General features: G+C 39.9%; 1 protein-coding gene and 1 pseudogene across 1 annotated transcript in view; one reads left to right on the forward strand and one right to left on the reverse strand.

Annotated features, from left to right (window-relative positions):
* Nucleotides 1-21,695, forward strand: part of AGBL1 (AGBL carboxypeptidase 1) — a 798,761-nt gene that overhangs the window by 549,857 nt on the left and 227,209 nt on the right. Inside the window, exon 22 of the mRNA XM_035303747.3 lies at nt 2,234-2,397. Within this exon, the coding sequence (XP_035159638.3) occupies nt 2,234-2,397 (164 nt within the window). The remainder of the gene's footprint in view (nt 1-2,233; nt 2,398-21,695) is intronic.
* LOC100413794 (splicing factor, proline- and glutamine-rich pseudogene) lies at nt 6,736-9,771 on the reverse strand (annotated as a pseudogene).

Below are 21,695 nucleotides of genomic sequence, written 5' to 3' on the forward strand. Positions count from 1 at the left end.
ATATACTTAGCCCAGGAGTTCAAGGCTGCAGTGAGCTGTGATAGTGCCACTGCACTCCAGCCTGGGTGACAGAGCAAGACCCTGTCTCTAAAACGAAACAAAATAAAAACAAAAACAACACTCAAATTTGTTTTATACGGTGCGAGAGCAAAAAGAAAAAATAGAGTAGTAAAGAGAGATTAATATTGAAGGGCAAAAATGGAATATAAAGGTCTTGCCCAAGTCTCCAGAGCCAGTAAAGTGGTACAAGGTCTTTTAATCAAGGTCTTCTGGACTACTTGTTACAATGACAGCCATTTCCTGAAATATGTGGGCCAACATCTGGGTCATCAAATTTTTTTACATTACAAAATACTACTAATTTAGCTGTTATTGTATAGAAGTTAACTGGTATGAAGGAACTGTCCCTAACCTATCAGTATGAGGTTTATTTTCTCAAAGGACTCCTTGTAACCTCTACAGGGCACCTGTTATGTGTTTGCCGGAGGCTGGAATTGCAAATGTGTATGTGAGTGCTCCTGTCCCCAAGGGCCAGAGCCCTACTCTCATTTCCCTTCTCACCCGGACCTTCACTTTCTTCCAACCAAGCCAGTCATTCTAGAATTTTATAAAAGTAACCTAGAAAAAGGGGTGGGGAAAGAATCAGACCTCAGAGCTTTAGAAAAGAGACTCTGAGATTTCTCTCTAAAAAGTGATATTTTCTATTGACTAAAGAAAAAAACAACTTGTTCAACAACTGTCTTTCCCTTCTGACTACTATTGCTTAGGGAGGAGCTGACTTGCTCAACTCTGAAGTAATGTCTCCTTTCTTTAGGAAAACAGATGTCAAAACATGCAGCAAATCAAGTTTTCAAACAGCTGAGATAAACTTAAGGATTTTCTTTCTTTTTAATGATTTTAGCCAGGAATTCTTTTGTGAGGCTTATGATTTTCCAATTTGGAAATTTGTTTCTCCTTGGGGTGCTTATGAGCCATCTTTTTGAATTCTTATTGTCCCGTTCCCATCTTCCATAAACAATCACTATTATTTGGATGTGAAAAATCTACTTTTAAAAAATGATCCACTATCGATTATTTTTTATTTAGGTCAAATGTACTTTATAAACAGGGAAATCTCAGGACCACCCTGAATTCTATCATATTAAACATCTTTATAGGAAGAGAGAATGATAAATTGAGTGAATATTGATCAACATTGTGGGGACTTTGAAACATTACTTGTTACCAGATGCTTAGGTATGGAGGGGAGAATTATGATTCCGTTTTACAGATGAGAAAATCAAGGCAAATAGCGTTTACTGAGTCCAAGATCATGCAATCAGAAACGAATGAAACCAGGATTCATGCTTAATTCTGATCTAACTTCAAAACCCACACACTTTCTGGCTCACCACAATGTGTCTCTTCTAGTCGCTATGCGGCATTTCATGTTGACTAGTCAAGCTTGACTTGACTTCTTAGTCTCTGGTACTTACTAGCTGCTGGGCCTTTGATAAGTCACTTGTATTCACGAGTCTGGATCCCCTTATCTGTGGAATGAGCAGTCTATACCTCACAGGGCTTTGGTAATGATCCACTGAGTTAATGCAAATGAAAGAGCTCAGAATGGCACCTGGCATGCAGTACATGATTAAGTTTTGTCAATTATTATTATTATCTGTTTCTTCATGAATTATACTCTAGAATACATGTTATGACTTTGTTTTATGCATGTCTGAGTACAGCTGAAGAGGGGGTTCTAACTGAATGCAGTTTTTTTTCTTTAAGGTTTCATTGTTTAGTATTTATATATGAAAGATTTTCCCTACTCTTCACCATTGGCTGATAAATTCAGGGGAAGGAAAAGGTATCTCTTAGTAAGATGGTTTATGAACTTTTGTTTCAGCAGTAAAACACAGATTTTTAAACACAGATAAAGCACTGCTGCCTTGACCATGGTGTGGGAAGGGGACAGACTCCTGGACCTCCATATACCCCCTTTCCCTTTATAACTCCTACCAGCTCATTATTGTCATGGGGGTACTTCTGGGGAGCCCTGGATGTCAACATCACACACAGAACCACCAATTTACAATGCACACAAAAAAACGCAATGGAAAGTGACTGACAAATAGAGTTAATTCTCACTGTCTGCAAAAGGCCTGTGTGTAGGAGTCCTTCTCCCCAATCTCAAAGTATCACCACTCAGCTCCCACTATACATCGTCACAGTTAATGCTTTGTTTAACTGGCAGGGTCTACAGTTTGGTACCAGAGAGCTGGAGGAGATGGGAGCCATGTTCTGCTTGGGCCTCCTCATCCTGGAGCTCAAATCTGCCAGCTGCAGCCATCAGCTCCTTGCTCAAGCTGCAACTCTGCTGAGTGCTGAAGAGGAGGCTCTGGACCAGCACCTCCAGCGGTAAGATGCTCCCAAGGGCTCAGAGAAATCTGGACCTTGGCGTTTCCATTGCTGAATATCTCAGTAGTGAATGTCGAGTGGACCTAGGGGTCTTTACGCAGAGACAATATGGAAGAACTGCCAAGTAAAGGTAGGTGCAGTCACGCCGTACAGGATGACCCATACCAGGGACATCCTTGTTTCCTCCTGATGATAGAGAGGACACTGCCTGTTTGTACACACATTTGCAAATATAAAACTGCATGTATTTAAACATATTTCTAGTTAACACATTTTACTTATGATAAAGAAGATGTGGCTTGGTGACACACACGGATACCTACATACACTTATATTTGCCAGTTAAGTGTTTATATGTATATAGATAACATTTTTTGAACCATTACTCAGCAAAAAAAAAAAAAAAAAAAAAAAAATTTTTTTCAGTCAAATTGACAATATCTAGGCACCTGGAGACAAGAAATGTTTTGCTCTTCCAACCTTCAAGCAGCATCATTCCTTCTTGGAAGATGAAGAAAACCACCTGAAGATGATTAACGCATTGGCTCAGAGAACCAGACTCCCAGCCATGGCAGGGAAAGGCTGGATCTCTGAGAACCGTGGGGATTATTAACGAGCCAGGTGAGGGAGAACAGTTATCCAAATGAGCCTTTTTGATGTTCTTTCCTGTAGAGGAATATTTTAGACTTGACCAAAACAAATTCAGGGGGCAAGAGGGGAAGAAATAATGGGCATGTGAGGGGAGAGAGGATGGACAGGAGTCCAGGAAGCTAAAGTGGGCTAAGTCATTGCCACCCTTTGAGTGTCAGAATGGATGGGGAAATTGAGCTGTTGGGGAAGTGTCTGCTGGTAAATGAGAAGGTCATGCAGTTCATGTCCAAAGGCAGACAGAAAGCCATTATCAAAACTGATGCCATCTTATTTCTAGCTCCTTTTCATGACTTTTCATCCTGCTCCTGTTAGGCTGCTGCTGTAGTGTGACTTCTTACTGAATGGCCAGTGAAGCCTAGAAAGACCTAGCAGTGTGCCTTAATACTGCATTGGAAGGCCCTGGTTTTTCTGAGACTTAATTACCTAAATGCAGTAATTAACTTGCTCATCACACCGGGCTATAGATCACAGACTATAGAAACTTAAATGAGTGCAGGACTCTTTTCTACATAGGTCTGATGCCACTGAGGTATTTTGACATCACAGCCACTTCTGCCTGCCCCTGCTCCTTTCAACACTCCTCAGTGTCTGAAGGCTTCATGTTTGGTCTCACTGTGGTGTTTTCAGACTCTTCCTCTGACAGCAAGCGCTTCCACCTGCCAGCATGTATATTTCAACTTGTCTTTTCATCTCTTCCTTTGCTAAGCCATCTTGGGTGTAGGCATGCCTGAATTTTCTTTCTTTCCCCTTTCCACCCTCTCTCCTCTGCTGCTCATTGAGGGAAGACTGAGCAGGACTGGCTTTGCTTGCTTTCGTCAAATTGATTGCGCCTGTCTGTTTGATCCAATGCAGTGAGGATTAGTTGCCTGCAAACTGGAACAAAAAGAAATCTGTCAAAGAAATGCCTTTTCTAATTTAAGTCTAAAGAATTTGATGTCAGGCCTCAAATACAATGGCTGCTCTATAGGTTATCATAAGGAGTTAGTATTATTTGCCCCCACCCCTCCACACCATTTCACACAACCATGAGTTTTTCCACTATGTCCCGTCTAAGGGTATTGAAGCTAGAGGTCCTCCCATGACCTCTGACCCTTCCTAGGCTGGTGCAGCTTCCTAAAGGCAAGATACCTGAAAAGAAGGTGTGATTAATATGTCTACTTTGAATAGATTTGAATTAAAGTTTGACTGGCATGGAGTTTGGTGGAGATCAGCAGGAAGGAAACTACCTATTTCACCCAGATATTTGTATGGTAATATATTTTCCTATTCGTTACGAAGCAGTTGACCACACAGATTGTGATTATTGCCCAAAGGACCTGAAGACTACATGGTTGAGAGGGAAATCACCCTGAGCAATGCTTGACCCCCAAAATATTCCAGTCAATAAGCTTATGGTCATGAAAAGATGACACAGAGAAAATTTATAAAATGAAATCTTCTGGTTTAAAACCATCAACAGGCTTTTGAGTAGCATTTGACTAGTTTCTGATGAATAAAGTTAAATCCTGAGATGTAATAATCAGCAGAGTGAATCCTAAGAATTATGTATCAGGATTCTTATTGTAATACAAAGAATGTAGCCAATATTTGTCAATACAAATATGTCCTTTTTTTTTTTTTTTTTTTGAGACGGAGTTTCACTCTTGTTACCCAGGCTGGAGTGCAATGGCATGATCTCAGCTCAGCACAACCTCCGCCTCCTGGCTTCAGGCAATTCTCCTGCCTCAGCCTCCTGAGTAGCTGGGATTACAGGCACACGCCACCATGCCCAGCTAATTTTTTGTACTTTTAGTAGAGAGGCAGTTTCACCATGTTGACCAGGATGGTCTCGATCTCTTGACCTCGTGATCCACCCGCCTTGGCCTCCCAAAGTGCTGGGATGACAGGCATGAGCCACTGTGCCCAGCCCTCTGTGTATGTTTTAAAGAGGAAACCTCTATCACCCTCTTCCACTCCTGCCTCTTTCTTTAACATAACAGGTTTCCAGCATCCTACAAGATCTGTGTTGTTGCGCAGAAGGAATTATGAATAACGAGGTGGGTGAGGGGCTCTTCTCCAAAGGTCTGCCCTAAAGAAATGCAAGAATGTGGTACTGCATCCCCTCCTAAGTCCACAGGCAGCATTAACTCCTGGGAGTGATCAGCCAGGAAGACAAAGTGTGGCTGCACACTGTGGACATCATGTTTTCTGACAATAGGTTTCATGCCTCATTTACCATAAAAACAATTAGAGTGTAGTCAACATCCACAGAGCAACTCATCATCACTCAAGAGCAGAGGAAGAGCAGAGATAGCGGATGTTTGCCTGGTGGCTAACACTTAAAATGAAGTACATGTGTGCTTTGTGGTGGATTTCCTTTGGCAGTCCTCTTCTTCCCAGTTGCTCATTTCAGAAATCTCTGCATACTCGTGAAGGCGTCTTTTGATCTTCCTTTCTTCTTCCTTTCTCCTTCCTCAATCTTATCCCTGGAAATAATGGTGTGTGCACTGCAGGAATGCTAAGCTGCTTCTTCCGGAGGAGCCGTTTTTCCATTGTGACAGGTCTTTTGCAAAGTCATTTAAGTTTTGCCGAGTCAGCCACTGTTTGTCTGGATTTGTATCCCTCCACTGCCTCTTGCTCTTCTCCATCGAGCCCCCCACTCCATTTGTCCCTCCATTAATAACTAGAGAAAGCTAAAGCTCAGAGCTTCAGAGATGTGCCTCAGCAATGGCTCAATACTCCGTGTTCTCTGAAATTATAGTCCTGTGTGTTTTAGCCTGGGCTCACCTTAGTACCTACATAAACTAGGTTTGTTTGATGTAACAACACTAAAAGAATAAAAATTAGACATAGATCTTAGACAAAAATGTTTGATAATTCAAAAGGTGCTTGATTTTCATTTTTAAAAGTTCAATTTTGTTGTTTTGAAAGAGAAAATGAAATTAGGAATGCAGTATATGGCATATATATTAATATTTACATATTATAGTTTTACTATTGAATCATTTTGTAGTTTTAAATAATCCACCTTTTATCACTGATTAGTAATGCCAGTTTATTATGTAGTATATACACATGCATGTGCCTGGGTGTATTTTCTGGATTTGTATTCTGTTCTGTTAGTCTGTCTGCTGGAAACATAGATTTTTAATACTGTAGCTTTGTAATCTAAATGCATGATGCTACAAACACCACCTCATTAGTATTAGTTTAAAAATGTGTTTTGCTACATTTCCTTCTTTATTTTCACTGATACACTCTATAATGAGTTGTTAGCTGCCAAAACCTCACCAACTGGGATTTTAACTCAGGTAATATTAAAATTATAGACATTTTGAGTCTATTGACTGCTTGCCTATGTTACTTTTATAAAATTTGATATTTTTATTCACTTATTCAGATCTGCTTTGGTGCTCATTAGTACTGTAGGGATTCTTTAGGTATTCTTTTTACATAATTCCTGAATATATCGTAATAAACTTTTAACCTCAATATTTTAAAAAATTTTGTTAATCTAAAAAGTGTATTTTTTACTACATTGCTTCTAAGTGCTTGTTTTAGTTATGTAGAAAATTTCTGGGTTATATATGTTTGTTTGTGACTTCAACAAACTCGCTAGTTATACCTGAAAGTATTTTCCATGGATTTTCTAGATAGAAAACAAATCATTTATACATTTTGACCATTGGTTTCGCGTACTTCTTCTTCTTTTTTTTATGTTTAACAATCTTTAATTCAAATGTAAAAGTTCAATACAAGCCATATATAGGGCTTGAGATTTGTTGGTCTTTTAAAAACAAGAAACGGGGAAATGCAACAAAATGATCTTTCCACTTTTCAAAAGCTTTCAAGTAAAGGATAGATCATAGGGCCATAAAAGATCAATTTAAATCAAACCCACTTTCACCCCCTACCAATTATTTTACACCCAATTCCACAATCTTAATACATATTCTTGAATTAAGATTTACAATTCAGCTTTACTTACATAACCATTTAAAAAATGCTTACCACCAGTGTGCTTCCTATGTGATGCCAAACAAATCATGAAACTACTTCAATATGCATTTCTTCTTTTTAAAACAAAGGGGGCAGTTATCTGTAGAAAGCAATACTCAGCCTCCAGATACATTTCCCAGAAATGGCATATGCCATTCAAAGGCCCAGACACTTGCATGCTTTCAATGTAGAATACCTAGCCTAATGTGCATAGAAGCATGAATGGCAAAGTTGAAGATCAATATTATAACTATTTTTCTATTTATTTGAAGCACAGTAAAGAAAAAAAATTGGTACACTTTGGAAATTCAATGGCACAAGGTACACTGCCATAACTTGAAGGACATTATACTGTAAAAAAAGAAAAAATAAGGAAGTAAGAAAAAAAAATTCTCCTGTTTCAAACAACTGCGTTACCGAATTTTACCTGCCCAAACAGACCATTTACAAATATTAGGTCAATAAACTACTAACATCCATAAAAAGGTAGCTTTCTTACTAAAATGCAAGAATTTAAAAGATTGGTATCTAAACAAAAGACAAAAACAAACTGGAATGAAAGCCTAGATATCACATCTAAAATCGGGGTTTTTTGTTTGGGCCTTCGTACTCTTCTCTCCCTCTACCATATCCTGCTGGAGTTCCAGGCCCCATTCCTCTAGGACCCTGTCCACCCACAGGCCCCGCACCTCCCTGCCCGAAGCGCTCAGTACGCATGTCGCTTCCCATCATGGAATCACTCATGGTTGCTGGTGAAACTCCAGGATTAGCTTCATAACCTATGCCACCACCACCACCTAGAGGTGGAAATTTCTGGCCTCCTGAACCATAGGGATCTCCCATGTTCATTGCTCCTCCGCCACCCATTCTCATGTCTCTTTTTCTTGGATCCGTGTAGCCCATTCGGCCATAACTTTCATCTCTTTGGTGCCTCATTTGTTCTTCCATCTCACGCTTACGAATCATCATCTCTTCCTCTCTTCTACGTCGTTCCTCCTCTTGCCTCAATTGCATTTCTTTACGTTTCTGCATTTCTTGATTATGAAGTTCTTCCATGCGTCTTAATTCTTCCTGTCGTCTCATCAGATCTTGGCGCAAAAGATTTGCCTGATGTTCATGATAGGCATCTTCCATTTCACTTTCCAATTTGTCTTTTGCATCCTTCATATTTTTTTGAACTTGTTCTCTTTGCTGTTTTTCCATTTCATCCAACGACTTCCATCGCTGAGAATATTCGTACTCAAATGCGCCATGCTGGGCAAAACGAGGAGGAGTTTCTCTCTCCTTTTGATACATTGGATTCTTCTGTGCAAGTTTTTCAGGAAGATCATCTTCATCATCTATTCGAGTGGTTCCACGATGACTGGACGAGGAGTTGTTGTCAGCAAGAAAACACCTTCACTGCATCGTTCAAATGCCTTTCTTGCTGCTGGTTTAGAAGCAAATTCAACAGTGCCTTTCCCTGTAGATCTTCCATGATCATCCACTATTACAACAGCCCTTTCAATAGGACCAAACTGGCTGAAGGCTTCTTCCAACAGTTCATTGGAAACGTAAGGTGAAAGATTATGAACAGAAAGGGCAGCAGCATGTGTGGCAAAGCGAACTCGAAGCTGTCTACCTCTCATGGGCGTATCATCGAGCTCAGCTTTGGCAATTTCAGCCAAAGCTCTGGACTCAAGCTTAAGAAATCCGAATCCTTTGCCTTTGTGGTTAAAAACTTCTCCAGGTTCTCCATATTTAGCGAATAGTCTTTTGAATTCATCTTCCGTGATATCAGCAGGTAGATTCCCAACAAACAACCGACATCTCTGTGTGTAAGTTTTCTCTCCAGGCCTCCTCAAGAGAGACAAGTTGGCTTTAAACCCCTCTGAGCCCGAGATTCTCTCCTCGCTGCGGCCGCAGGGCCCAACGGGCAGGGGCCCCTGGTAGTGCTGCTGGTGGTAGGGCGGGTGGTGCTGGTGGCCCCACGAGGCTCGCCGCTGCCTCTATGCGGTGGCTTCCGGTGGCCACTAGGAGTGCTTAGACCCGGGCCACCACCTGGCTTTGACCCGCCAGGCATTTTGCAGCCTTTGGGACCGCCCGGGCCTGGGCCCTGCTTAGTCCCCGGACCTGGGCCAGGGCCCGCCGGGCGGAGGTGGCGCGCCTCCCGCCTGAGGAAGTGTGGTAGGGACCCCACTACTTGGCGGGGTGGGTGGCGGTGCCCCGGGAGGGGCCGAGGTGACCGCGGGCGGCAGGGTCGGGGTCGGGCCTGTCCCGGACCCTGGCTGGGTCCTGGAGGTCGGCGGAGTGGCGGGCGGGCCTAGCTGGAGGCTGGCGGCGTGCTGCCTACTCCGGGAGCGTGGCTGGGTCCCTGAGCAATGACGGGCTTGGAAGAGTCCTGCGCGGTGGAGCGGCTGCTGCTGCCGCTGATGCGGCTGTGGATGTGGCGGCGGCTGCTGCTGCTGTTGATGTGGAGGCGGTGGCGGGATCGGAGGCTTGGGGCCGTTCTGGCCCGGGCCAGGACCCATGGAGCCGCGGTTCTGATTGAGGCCCATGCCGGGCGTCAGAGAACGGAAGTCGTGGAGGCCACCGTGGCTGCCGCCTCCTCCGCGCCTGTGGAAGCCACCACCACCACCACCACGACTCCAGAACTGATCCCGAGACATATCTGTGGTCAAGGGGCGGTCGAGGCAGAAGCGAAGAAGACGCTTGGGAAACGTGGAGGCCACCTTGCTTCTCACAAAATGGCGGATGACACAGGCCGCGTACTTCTTTTTCTTGTCTTATGACCCGGGCTAGAGTTTTGAGATCAATGTGTAAAGCTGAGGATTTTCTGAGCATCCTCACCATAAACCTAACTTCAAAATGAGAATGACTCTGCCTTTAAGAATGAAATGAAATGGCTCTTGGTTTGATATTAATATTTCATATCTTCTTCATTATTCTTAGCTTTTTAATTTCACAAAGTCTGGATTGGATGATTACTTTTATCAAAAGTTTCTTTAGCATCTAGAAAAATAACTACTAATTTGAATTAATAAAATATTATGGATTCTCTAATATTCAGCTATCCTTAGGTTTCTGAGGAAACTGTATTTGGCTGTGACCTGAAATATTAGTTTAATGTAGAGATTGATGTTACGTACTGTAAATTGAGGAGTTGCGCGCTTGTATTTGTGAGTGAGTGAAGTCTGCGCTTGGTCTCTGTTCTATGACCTTGAACGCTTTAAATTTCCTAGGTTGCATTGCACCTTGAACATTTACTTATTGCCTGCAAAATCATCTGTGTTCTATTTATTTTAAACAAAAATATTTTTCCAATTTTAATTTTCCCAAATAAGAATTATCTATGGCATTTAAATTGTCTTGTAATCATGTTCAGATCATTTTAAAATTAAAGTTTGTGTTAAATTACTTGCATTGCTCATCTATACCCATTCTATGCCATCATGTCCTCATTCTTTTTTTTCAATGTTGATTCGTCTTACATTTTTTCAGAGAACACCTTAAAAATAGCTTTTATTTTTTTAATGTAAATCAGTGGGTTTTTTTCTTTTTGCATATTAATACATATGTGAATATCTTTCTCTTCCTTTACCTAGGAATTCTACTTTCTCTGCCTAGAGATTTTATGGGTAGCACATTAAAATAGTGTAGACAGGGCCAAATTTACTCTGGTATGTAATCTTGCAGTAGCTAGCCTCATTTTTCTTTCTTTGTATGCACCCTGTTTTTCTTTTTCTTTCTTTTTTGAGATGGGGTATCTCTCTGTCACCTAGGCTGGAGTGTAGCAGGACAATTTTGGCTAACTGCAACCTTTGCCTCTTGGGTACAAGTGATTCTTCTGCTTTAGCTTCTTGAGTAGCTGGGGTTACAGGTGCCCGCCCCCATGCCCGGCTAATTTTTATATTTTTAGTAGATATGGGATTTTGCCATGTAGGTCAGGCTGGTTTTGAACTTCTGACCTCAAGTGATCCATTCACCTCAGTCTCCCAAAGTGCTGGGATTACAGGTGGGAGCCATCACACCTGGCCACACACTGTCTTTTCTACCTTTATAGGTGTAGTAGTTTCTCTTGGTGTCCCTTTATTAACCGCAAAATTATTTTTCTGCTGCATCAAAAATATTTCTTTTCTTTGTATGTCTGTGTGTGGTTTAGTTCCTTTTAATTGATTTTAAATACGAACATTCTATTCCCTTGCAACATGTCTCAGTTATAATGAAACAGTGATCCCGTTCCACGTCTTCATTTATCTTCCTTTGAAGTGTTTGGTATTTATTTTCTAGCCTCTGTATTTGTTTCTCTTCTTCTTTAATCCTTTGTACCTCCTTGCCCCAATTCATCAAATTCTGGACGTGTGTCTCAAGTTTGCCCTCACACATTCGATTTTCTGCGGCATGGGCACTCTACTCTTTGCTGATAACATATTTTTTTGGTCATTTTACATTTAGGTTTCATTGCATCTGTTCTCCATCTTTCATAAGTTTCCTTTTACTCACGTTTGTACTGTTGCTAGCTCACTTTCCATTTGCATGAGTCATCTTTTCGTTTATTGTCCCATAGATGCCTTTTGGAAAACAGCCTTCCTGATCCCTTCACACAGGCTGCATCATGCTTGCTTCTGGGTCCTGTAGGTAGTCATTCGCCCGAAGAGCACCACCACCAAGCTCCTGGAAAGGCATTGGCTTCCTTGTACTTTTGCCGGACGTTTCACCATCTCTGGGTTCTGCTTCTTACCTCTTCCTGCTCTTCCAACTTCTTTTCCTCATTTTTTTTTTGCTTATTCATTTTGAATCATGAGAGCTCTATCACGACTTACAGTTACTCAATAATCAAGAGTTTATATGTTCTTTAAAGCCTTTTATGTCTATCTAGCTGGATGTAGAGAGGTCCTCTCGTTTTAATAGGAAGTAACCTGATTTAGGTGGTGCTTTCCCTTCAGGAATTCATGGTATTTTGGCTTTTACCTGAGAGTACAAAGTTGGGGTGATTGTGTTGGAGAGGATAAGGAGAATGGGCGTGGAGAAGTGAATGAAGATGGAAAGTACCCTACTAATGTCAGTCAGCCAAAATGGGGAATTTGGGATTGGGGACAATCATTCCCATAAAGATCCCATTAGAGTAAAGCAAAGGAAGGAGTCTCAGTGGAATCTTCACTTTCAAGTTAACATTCTATTTCCATCAATTCCAAATTAATACTATGTAACTATTCTGGTAATAGTTCTCTTACGTTGTCTGCTGTCATCTCAGTTCTACTCAAAGTTAAAAAAAATTAGCCCATAGTATGAATTATCTGAGAATATTCTTAGCTTCTTTCTCTAGTTGCAGTAACAGAAATGCTACATGTCGGTTAATGTTGGAATGGAGCTCAGCCTGGGAATCATCATAGATTATGAGTATCATGTGTTGCTTTAAAACATTAAATGGCTCCCTAAGTGATCAAGGAAAATGAACTGATTAGCCAGAAGAAGTGCTAATTTTAGGCTGGGAAAACGAGCAAAAACAAAACAAAACCCCTTTCCATTAGCTGTTAAACCAAAATCAAGTATTTTTTTAGATGATTTTATGCTGATTCTTCTAAAATAGATAAATTAAAAGAATCAAATCCATTGTTCATGTGTCTGAAGAAAGAGTTTTAATAATATCATACAGCTACTGGTATATTGGTTTATTGTACTCTGGAGAGCAATTTGGCAGTTTGTAAAAAGGTCCATAAAAAATCTCTCATTTGATCTTATGTTTTGAGCTTACAGAATATTACTGAAGACAGTAAATATAACAGAAGAGAATATTTTATATGTACATATTTATACAAAGAGTACTTATTTCTGCACATAATTTTAAACAACTCAGATTCTCAGTAGTAAAAGAAAAGAACAGAACATCACTGATTACTATTCTGGACTACTATACTACTGTGAAAATAATAAGTATGTCCATTTATATGGAAGACGATAATAAAGTTAACATTCATTAGGGCCTTTCCATGAACCAGATGCTGTGCTAACCATTTTATAAATGTTATCTTACTTAATACTATAAATAATCCCGTGTGGTAGATGCAATTATTAACATTCCCTTTTACAACCAAGAAAATTAAGTTTTATAGAGGCTAAGAAGTTTGCCAAATGTCATTAATATTTTTAAGAGACTATGCTGTCATTTGAACCCACTTTTGCCTAACTCCAAGGCTCTAGGTCTTATCCTTTATTATATTTAGCCTTTCAAATAATAGATGAAAATCAAAGCAGAGTAATTAATGGTGTATACATGCTGATTATGGATTCAGCAACATGCAGAAACACAGACAGAGGCGCGGGGGCATTAAATGTGTAATCTAAACGTAATTTAGTTTTATTAATTTCTTTCTCTTTATAGTTCCTTAAAGTATGTGTTGAGTACCTGTATGTCTGTGTGCGTTTCTTGGTAAGTTTTAAAATTCACATGACTTGGGCTCATTTGGGACCATAAATATCCCTTGATTGTTTTAATACTATTCAGGGAAGACTAATGGATACCATTATAGGTCGAATGCATCGTAACCCATGGCAATTACAAAAGGGAAAAAGATTGCAGATGCGGAGGAGTGAAAGTGCATTTTCTTCATATTGCATTTGCCGCTTACGAAATGTTACCACCTAATAACAACCATGAGAGTTAACCTAAGAGAATTCCTATTTTACAAGTGACTCCATGGGAGCCAGGGAATCTAAGTGACCTGCTAGGTGTAGTTAAGTGATTTACACATTGCCACTCAACATGGGGGATCTCATTTGCCTCTGCCTCAGGCTCAACCAAATGAACTGCAGGTCTCTTGCCTATGAAACTGTAAATACCTGAAAATAGAATAAGTTACCAGCCCCTGGAAAAGGATTTCAATCAAGAAACTCACTCTTAACACTCTATATCAACTGCAGCCCTTCCCAGCCCTTGTCTTTTGTTGTTAATTCTAAAACTGGAAGGCAAAAAAACCTTTGAAGTTTTCCCAAGCAGAAGCAGCTGTTTTCATTTAAGAAGGCCTGGCATGTGAGGTCTAAGTTAACTCAACGTTTCATTAATTTTTACAGCATTACGCCTTTCTCTTATTTCTACCTAATCCTGTGACACCAATGGCTCTTACCAAAGAGCTAGTCCTTTAGTTAAGTTTAAAGCCATTTTACCTATGAGAGCGAGTCTACCACATGTGCTAGAGGAAAACAAAATTATAAATATAACATTGAAGGCAAAGGAGAGAAGGAAGGGAGGGAGGGAGGGAGGCATCTGAACAGAAGAAATCAAGGTCATGGTGTTTGAACTAAGAGAAACTTATGGGGATTAAGAAAGCATCATAGGATGTTTATGTTTTTGGTTTGAAAAATCCTGAACTTAGATTACTGATTTAGAAGAAAGATGGTGACTCTTAAAGTTTCTGTGAACATTTCCACGTTTTACCTGATTTCTTTATCCTTGCCAAGTGCCACATTGCTCCCTCTCAGGAAGGAAAGAAGTAAAGAAACCTAGCTATATTCTACTGTACGCAAGATAAAATAGTCTATCATGGCTTTTCTGTCCCACAATTTTTCATGAAGTCCTCACTTTAGTACCTAGCATAGTTTCCTTTTTTTTCTTCTTTTATTTTTTGTTTTCTTTTTGAGTCAGGGTCTCACTATGTTGCCCAGGCTGGTCTCAAACTTCTGGGCTCAAACAGTCCTCCTGCCTTGGCCCCTCAAAGTGCTGTGATTACAGATGTGAGCCACCACATCTGACCCCTAGCATAGTATAGACCACAGACATGGCTTAAATTCAAGGAACTTCAATTTTGATTCAAAATATTTCTGGGGTGACAAGCTCTGTGAATCTATGGCGGTGTCTTAACTTGTTTACTCTCAGATTTCTTAGCTTTAACAATAGGGAATCTCTTAACTCCTTTCAGATCTAATATCCTGTATTTATTCTCAAAGGTATAGCCACTGACATCCTCACATTCTAACATCAGCAGGAGAGTTGCAACCCTGAATTCAAGATATAAAAGGCAAAGTGGTTGAATTATGCTAAGTGACAAACAGCTTGTATTTGAGTGAATCAAAATTAAATTTTATTTTGATGTTTACTGGATAGATAAATTGAAGCTTAATAGTGCATAGATAACAGAAAGGAGTTGTAAACAGGTAATGAGAAAAGGAGAGATGGAAACAAAGAGGTATATTGAGAAGTGGATGTCAAGATTTGTGGAAAATGATGTCAAACCAGCATCTAGCATCCAAAGAAGGATCTGATGCAAGATGACCCTTTCCTAGGGGCTTAAATGTTCTTACCAGGAATCTCAATAAGTGCTATTTTCTGTTTCTGGATGTGGACACTTCAGGAGAAAGAAGCGATTTACCTCTGCTTGGTCCTTTTAGTTTCCTTAGAAAGGTTTGTCTAATTCAGACCTCATGTAAGTTCTAGTAAGCCAGAAAAATATCTTCAGTTATGTGACAGCTCATCATAGACTTACTGATTCTATTTGTGGTGAGAGATGAGCCTATTGGAAAAGGAAGATAACTTAGCATAAGTCAATATTGTTTCAGTACAGTAGGAATTGAAGCTAAATTAGAGTCAATACATTTATGATGACTTGGCATTCATCATTTTATTATGTGGCTTTGAATCAGAAAAGCTGATTAGTTCCCTATGCTTTGCCAGTGGCGAATAACATAAATAGAAGGAAGAGACAATAATGAAATAGAATACCATGTGCCTGGAAGTGTGATAAAGATTTGATAAAGCAAGTTTAGAAAGTCATTATGACTGTTATGATTAATTATTATTGTATAGACAAATCAAAGGAGACTTATGATGCTAGATGTTTCATAAAAGCCAAATCAGTATTAGGTGGCTGTTCAGTGATTCAAAGGCTGGTCACTGAATCAAAATCTTTTCTCTTTTATTTCTGAAACATATTGCAAATGATTCTGAAAATGTATTCATAAAACAGTTTCCAGGATGAAGTGGAAAAACTAGGCCATAAAATGTGATCTATCTAAATCACTGTTCTTCACTAAAGAGCTGACTTCCTGCAAGTCCAGTGTAAAGGTCGTAATATCATCCACTATAGGGAAATATACATGAAAATAAGTCCCAACATTCTAAACTTTTCACCCACTAGATATTCAAGGCCGTGAAGCAAAACTAGTTAGCCTGCTTTTGTTGTTGTTCTTGATGTTTATGTATTTAATTATTTGCGGACAACCTAGAAAAAGTAAAAGAAACTTCTCCTCCTCACTTTCAGCAAAGGGCATGCAATTATTTTTCAAGTCTACATAATATCAGCTCTTGAATGTTTGCTTCTTAAAGGATTGATCTAGTTTTTCTAAAGAAGGCCTGGAGAATTTAAATTGACTCCATCTCCTATCATTGAAGTGCTGAGGACCTAGAAGTGCTTTGCATTGCATTCTTAGCTATTTTTTTTTTTAATTTTTATTGGATTTTAGGTTTTGGGGTACATGAGCAGAGCATGCAAGACAGTTGCGTAGGTACACACATGGCAGTGTGCTTTGCTTTTCTTCTCCCCTTCACCCACATTTGGCATTTCTCCCCAGGCTATCCCTCCCCACCTCCCCCTCCCACTGGCCCTCCCCTTTTCCCCCCAATAGACCCCAGTGTTTAGTACTCCCCTTTCTGTGTCCATGTGTTCTCATTTTTCATCACCCACCTATGAGTGAGAATATGCGGTGTTTCATTTTCTGTTCTTGTGTCAGTTTGCTGAGGATGATGTTCTCCAGATTCATCCATGTCCCTACAGATGACACAAACTCATCATTTCTGATTGCTGCATAATATTCCATGATTCTTAGCTATTTTTTAACCACGCAGGTATTAGTGTGTGAAGAAATAGACACAAGGTAATTTAGTATCTCCATCAGAAAAGCAGGAGTTAATGGCACTACTGATAATAATAACTGATGTTTATTGACTGCTTAGCATATTCTAAGTTTTTATTCATATGAATTTTTATCATTTCTCACCATGAAAGTCCTGAGATACATAATATAATTATACATATTCCCATTTAACAGAGATGAAACTGGGGCACTAAGAGTTTAAATAAGTGCCTTACTAGCCACACAGCTAGTAAGTGATGAAGCTGGGATTTGAACTCTGGCAGTTAGACTCCAAGACCAGAATGTTTAACCATTACTCCCATTTGAACAGTGGACATGGTTTTGTAAAGTCATTCTATCTCTTGTTCCTAACTTAAGTCTGCACCAGTCAGGGTTCTGTCAGGAAAACAAGCTGCTCTATGAATTCCAAGTATGAATGGTGTAGAAAGGGAATTAGAGGCTTATGAACCCATTGGAAAGGCTATATATGGAAATGAAGGCAAGCACTCTGTGGCCAATTTACCTTCAGTAGAAAAGCTGGCCATTTTTAAGAGAGCACCTAGAAGCTGCTGTGAGTCTCCAGAACTTGTAGGACACTCTTGCCAAGCACCTCTGTCTGCAGTTCTGCTGGAGAGCTTCTGAAGTAACTGCCCTCACTTGCTTCTGTAGCCCGACAGCCACAAAGGTGGTTTCTGGCTGAGGCTCGCCTCATGTTTGCTGCCTGTCCATCCATCTGCCACAAATACCCCCAAGAACAATGGCCTCTCCTCTTCTGCTTCCAAATCCAACAATAGATAGACAGAATCTAACCTGAAACCTTGGAGAACCAGAGTGAAATGATAAGATGATTATATGGCTGAGTACTATTTAATGTTTTAATATAGTCATGAGTGATTTCAAAAATCATGGCCCGTGAATAGACAAATCTAGAGCTTCAAAGCAAAAGTATGAATGCCATAAGAATAAAGCATAGGCTAAGTTAGTTCCACAAGTTGCTATGAAGTATAACGATGGGAATTCTTAAATCTGCATGTCTTTGTTGCATTTCCAAAGTGTATATAATGATTACAATAATTTTAATTTATATAGTGCTTCACTGTGTTGAGGTGTTTTTATTTATAGCCACTCTATGAGTGTCCTCAGATGCACAGTGAAATGTTGAGAGTGTGAGACACCTGTACACACTGGCAGCCAGGTCTGCACAACTGCCTCTCAGGTTGTAAATCATGTCCCAGGCACAGTTCCCCTATATCCAGTAAAATAGTTGCTACTAATTCCATCAGCAACACAGAGATTTTGTCTTCCCCAAGACCCTAACTTTTGTTAGCAGCAGAAATGAGAACAGGGCCAGGAATATAAAACTTCCTTAAACAACAAGTGCATGTGGTTATGTTGCATGCATGAATGCAGCTAACGGGGAAGGCACACTGCTTGGTGCTGCAGGGGACCGATGCTTGAGGAGAGAGGTCCTCTCTGACCCCTGGATGCTTATGCTTTCTTCACAACAGAAAGAATGATATTTAGACCAAGAAAGAGAAGGAGAAGGGGGAGGACAAGGGAGAAGGAAGAAGGGGAGGAGGAGGAGACTAGAAGAAACTTACCAAGAAGGAACGGAGGTCAATGTGGGAGAGGGAATTCTGAATGAATTCAGGGGTTTCAAACTAGCTGAATTAAAATGCAATTCTGAAATCATATGCAAATTAAGTTGTGTAACTCTTTTTTTTTTGAGGCAGAGTCTCGCTCTGTCGCCAGGTGCCAGGCTGGAGTGCAGTGGCGCAATCTCGGCTCACTGCAACCTCCGCCTCCTGGGTTCAGGTAATTCTCCTACCTCAGCCTCCCGAGTAGCTGGGACTACAGGCATGTGCCACCATGCCCAGCTAATTTTTGTATTTTCAGTAGAGATGGGGTTTCAGCATGTTGGCCAGGATGGTCTCGATCTCCTGACCTTGTGTCCAAGATCTTTGAGGAGGCTTGTTTGCAAACTGAAGTTGAGCAAATGTTCTTTTACTGCCCAAAACTGAGAAAGTGGTATAGTCTCCCAAATATACACAAGTCAGTGTGATGCAGGTGTCAGGAAGGCATAGGATAGATTATCAAGGGAAGTTTATTAAGTATTTAGAAAATGAATCAAAAATTACTCAAACTAGCAAATATTTCCCTATGAAGTGAAATGCTCAAACAAACCTGATTTTATTATAGCTTTAATAAGGCACAATTGATATATAATAATAAACTGAACATATTTAAAATACTAATTGGATGACTTTTGGCATACATATATATGCATATATATATATATATATATATATATATATGTGTGTGCATAAAATTATCACCACAATCACAGTCATTCCCATCATCCCACCAAATAGCAAGTTCCTCTGTAATTAATTCAACACTGTACTCCAGTATCCTCAGACAACAGCTGACTTACTTTCTGTCCCTAAATATTAGGCTGCATTTTTGGAATTTTATGTCAGTGGCATCATATGGTATATACTCATTTTCCCCTTAGCTTTTTACACTCAGCATAATCCTTTTGAGAGTTACTCACGTTCTAATCTGATTTCATTTTATTTTTACATGGTTAGTGGTCAGTGGATCAAAGAAAGCAAAATTTGTTTACCTGGATGTTGACCAGATACCGTTTCTATAACAGCCTGAGATGAATCAATTCTAACTTTAAAAATTGTCGCCAGTTGTTCCTCTGCCTGGCATGCATTTTCTACAGATGGTTGCATAGCTGGCTCCTCCTCGACATTCAAGTCTCAGCTTAAATATCATAATCTCAGTTTGAATTTCACCATCTTGGCCGGGCGCGGTGGCTCACGCCTGTAATCCCAGCACTTTGGGAGGCCGAGGTGGGTGGATCACGAGGTCAAGAGATCGAGACCATCTTGGTCAACATGGTGAAACCCCGTCTCTACTAAAAATACAAAAAATTAGCTGGGCATGGTGGCAAGTGCCTGTAATCCCAGCTACTCAGGAGGCTGAGACAGGAGAATTGCTTGAACCCAGGAGGCGGAAATTGCGTGAGCCGAGATCGCGCCATTGCACTCCAGCCTGGGTAACAAGAGCGAAACTCTGTCTCAAAAAAAAAAAAATTTACCATCTCAACAAGACTTTTCATGACCACATTGCCCAAAGTAGCATTTCTAGTCCCTCCTACTGTAAGACCCCTAATTTAGTATTATCTGTCTCCTCCAGCTAGAATATATAATCCATGAGAGAAGGAATTTTATGTCTTGTTTAAAGCTGAGTCTCTAACACGCAGAATAATGCCTGATGCATAGAAGGTGATCAATAAATATAATAAATAAACAAATCTTTGCCAAGCCTCTCATCCTGTGTTTATGGGAAGATATGGAGACTTATGGGCTAAATAACAGTATAATTCCATGTAACTGTTGTTCATTGATGGAATATATTCAAAATATTGCTGGTTAATGGATATTTATCTGAACAGGGATTTATACCTATGGCAGTAGCTCAAATCCTGTCCTATTAAACAACTTTTATGTATTAAAGAAAACACTTAGCTGTAACTATAGAAACGACTATCCCTTCCTGTATAACATGATGCTACAACACATAAGGATAATATAATTGATATTTTAAAAAATAAACACCAAAAGCAATGGCAACAAAAGCCAAAATAGACAAATGGGATCTAATTAAACTTAAAAGCTTCTGCAAAGCAAAAGAAACAATCATTAGAGTGAACTGGCAACCAACAGAATGGGAAAAAAAAATTTGTAAGCTACCCATCTGACAAAGGGCTAATATCCAGAATCCACAAAGAACTAAAACAAATATACAAGAAAAAAACATACAACACCATCAAAAAGTGGGTGAAGGATATGAACAAATACTTTTCAAAAGAAGATATTTATGACTCCAACAAACATATGAAAAAGTGCTCATTATCACTGGTCATTAGAAAAATGCAAATCAAAACCACATTGAGATACCATCTCATGCCATTTAGAATGGTGACCATTAAAAAATCTGGAGACAACAGATGCTGGAGAGGTTGTGGAGAAATAGGAACACTTATACACTGTTGGTGGGAGTGTAAATTAGTTCAACCATTATGGAAGACAGTGTGGTGATTCCTCAAGGATCTAGAAATACAAGTACCATTTGACCCAGCAATCCCATTACTGAGTATATACCCAAAGGATTATAAATCATCCTATTATAAAGACACAGGCACACATATGTTCACTGCAGCAGTGTTTACAATAGCAAAGACTTGGAACCAACCAAAACACCGATCAATGATAGACTGGACAAGGAAAATGTGCCACATATACACCATGGAATACTATGCAGCCATAAAAAAGGATGAGTTCATGACCTTTGCAGGGACATGGATAAATCTGGAAATCATCATTCTCAGCAAACTGACACAAGAACAGAAAACCAAACACCACATGTTCTTACTCATGTGAGAACACCCACTCAAGTGGGTGTTGAATAATGAGAACATGTGGACACAGGGAGAGGAACACCACACACTGGTGTCTGTTAGGGGGTAGGGGGCTAGGGGAGGGGTAACGGGGTAGGGAGATTGGGAAGGGAAAACATTAGGAGAAATACCTAATGTAGATGATGGAGGGGATGGATGCAGCAAACCACCGTGGCATGTGTACAATCTTGCAAAATCTGCACATGTACCCCAGAACTTAAAGTAAAATAAAAAATTTTACAGATTAAAATGATGGATGATACTAAAAAAGATAAAAGTGGATAAGGGTAAATTCTGCTCAAAGTGTTCCCATCCAAGAGCACAACACCTTGGAAGAGTATGTAGTTCGCTGTATGGGAATTGTAATTGGCAG

The sequence above is a fragment of the Callithrix jacchus genome, chromosome 6 (genome assembly GCF_049354715.1).
Source record: "Callithrix jacchus isolate 240 chromosome 6, calJac240_pri, whole genome shotgun sequence".
NCBI lineage: Eukaryota > Metazoa > Chordata > Mammalia > Primates > Cebidae > Callithrix > Callithrix jacchus.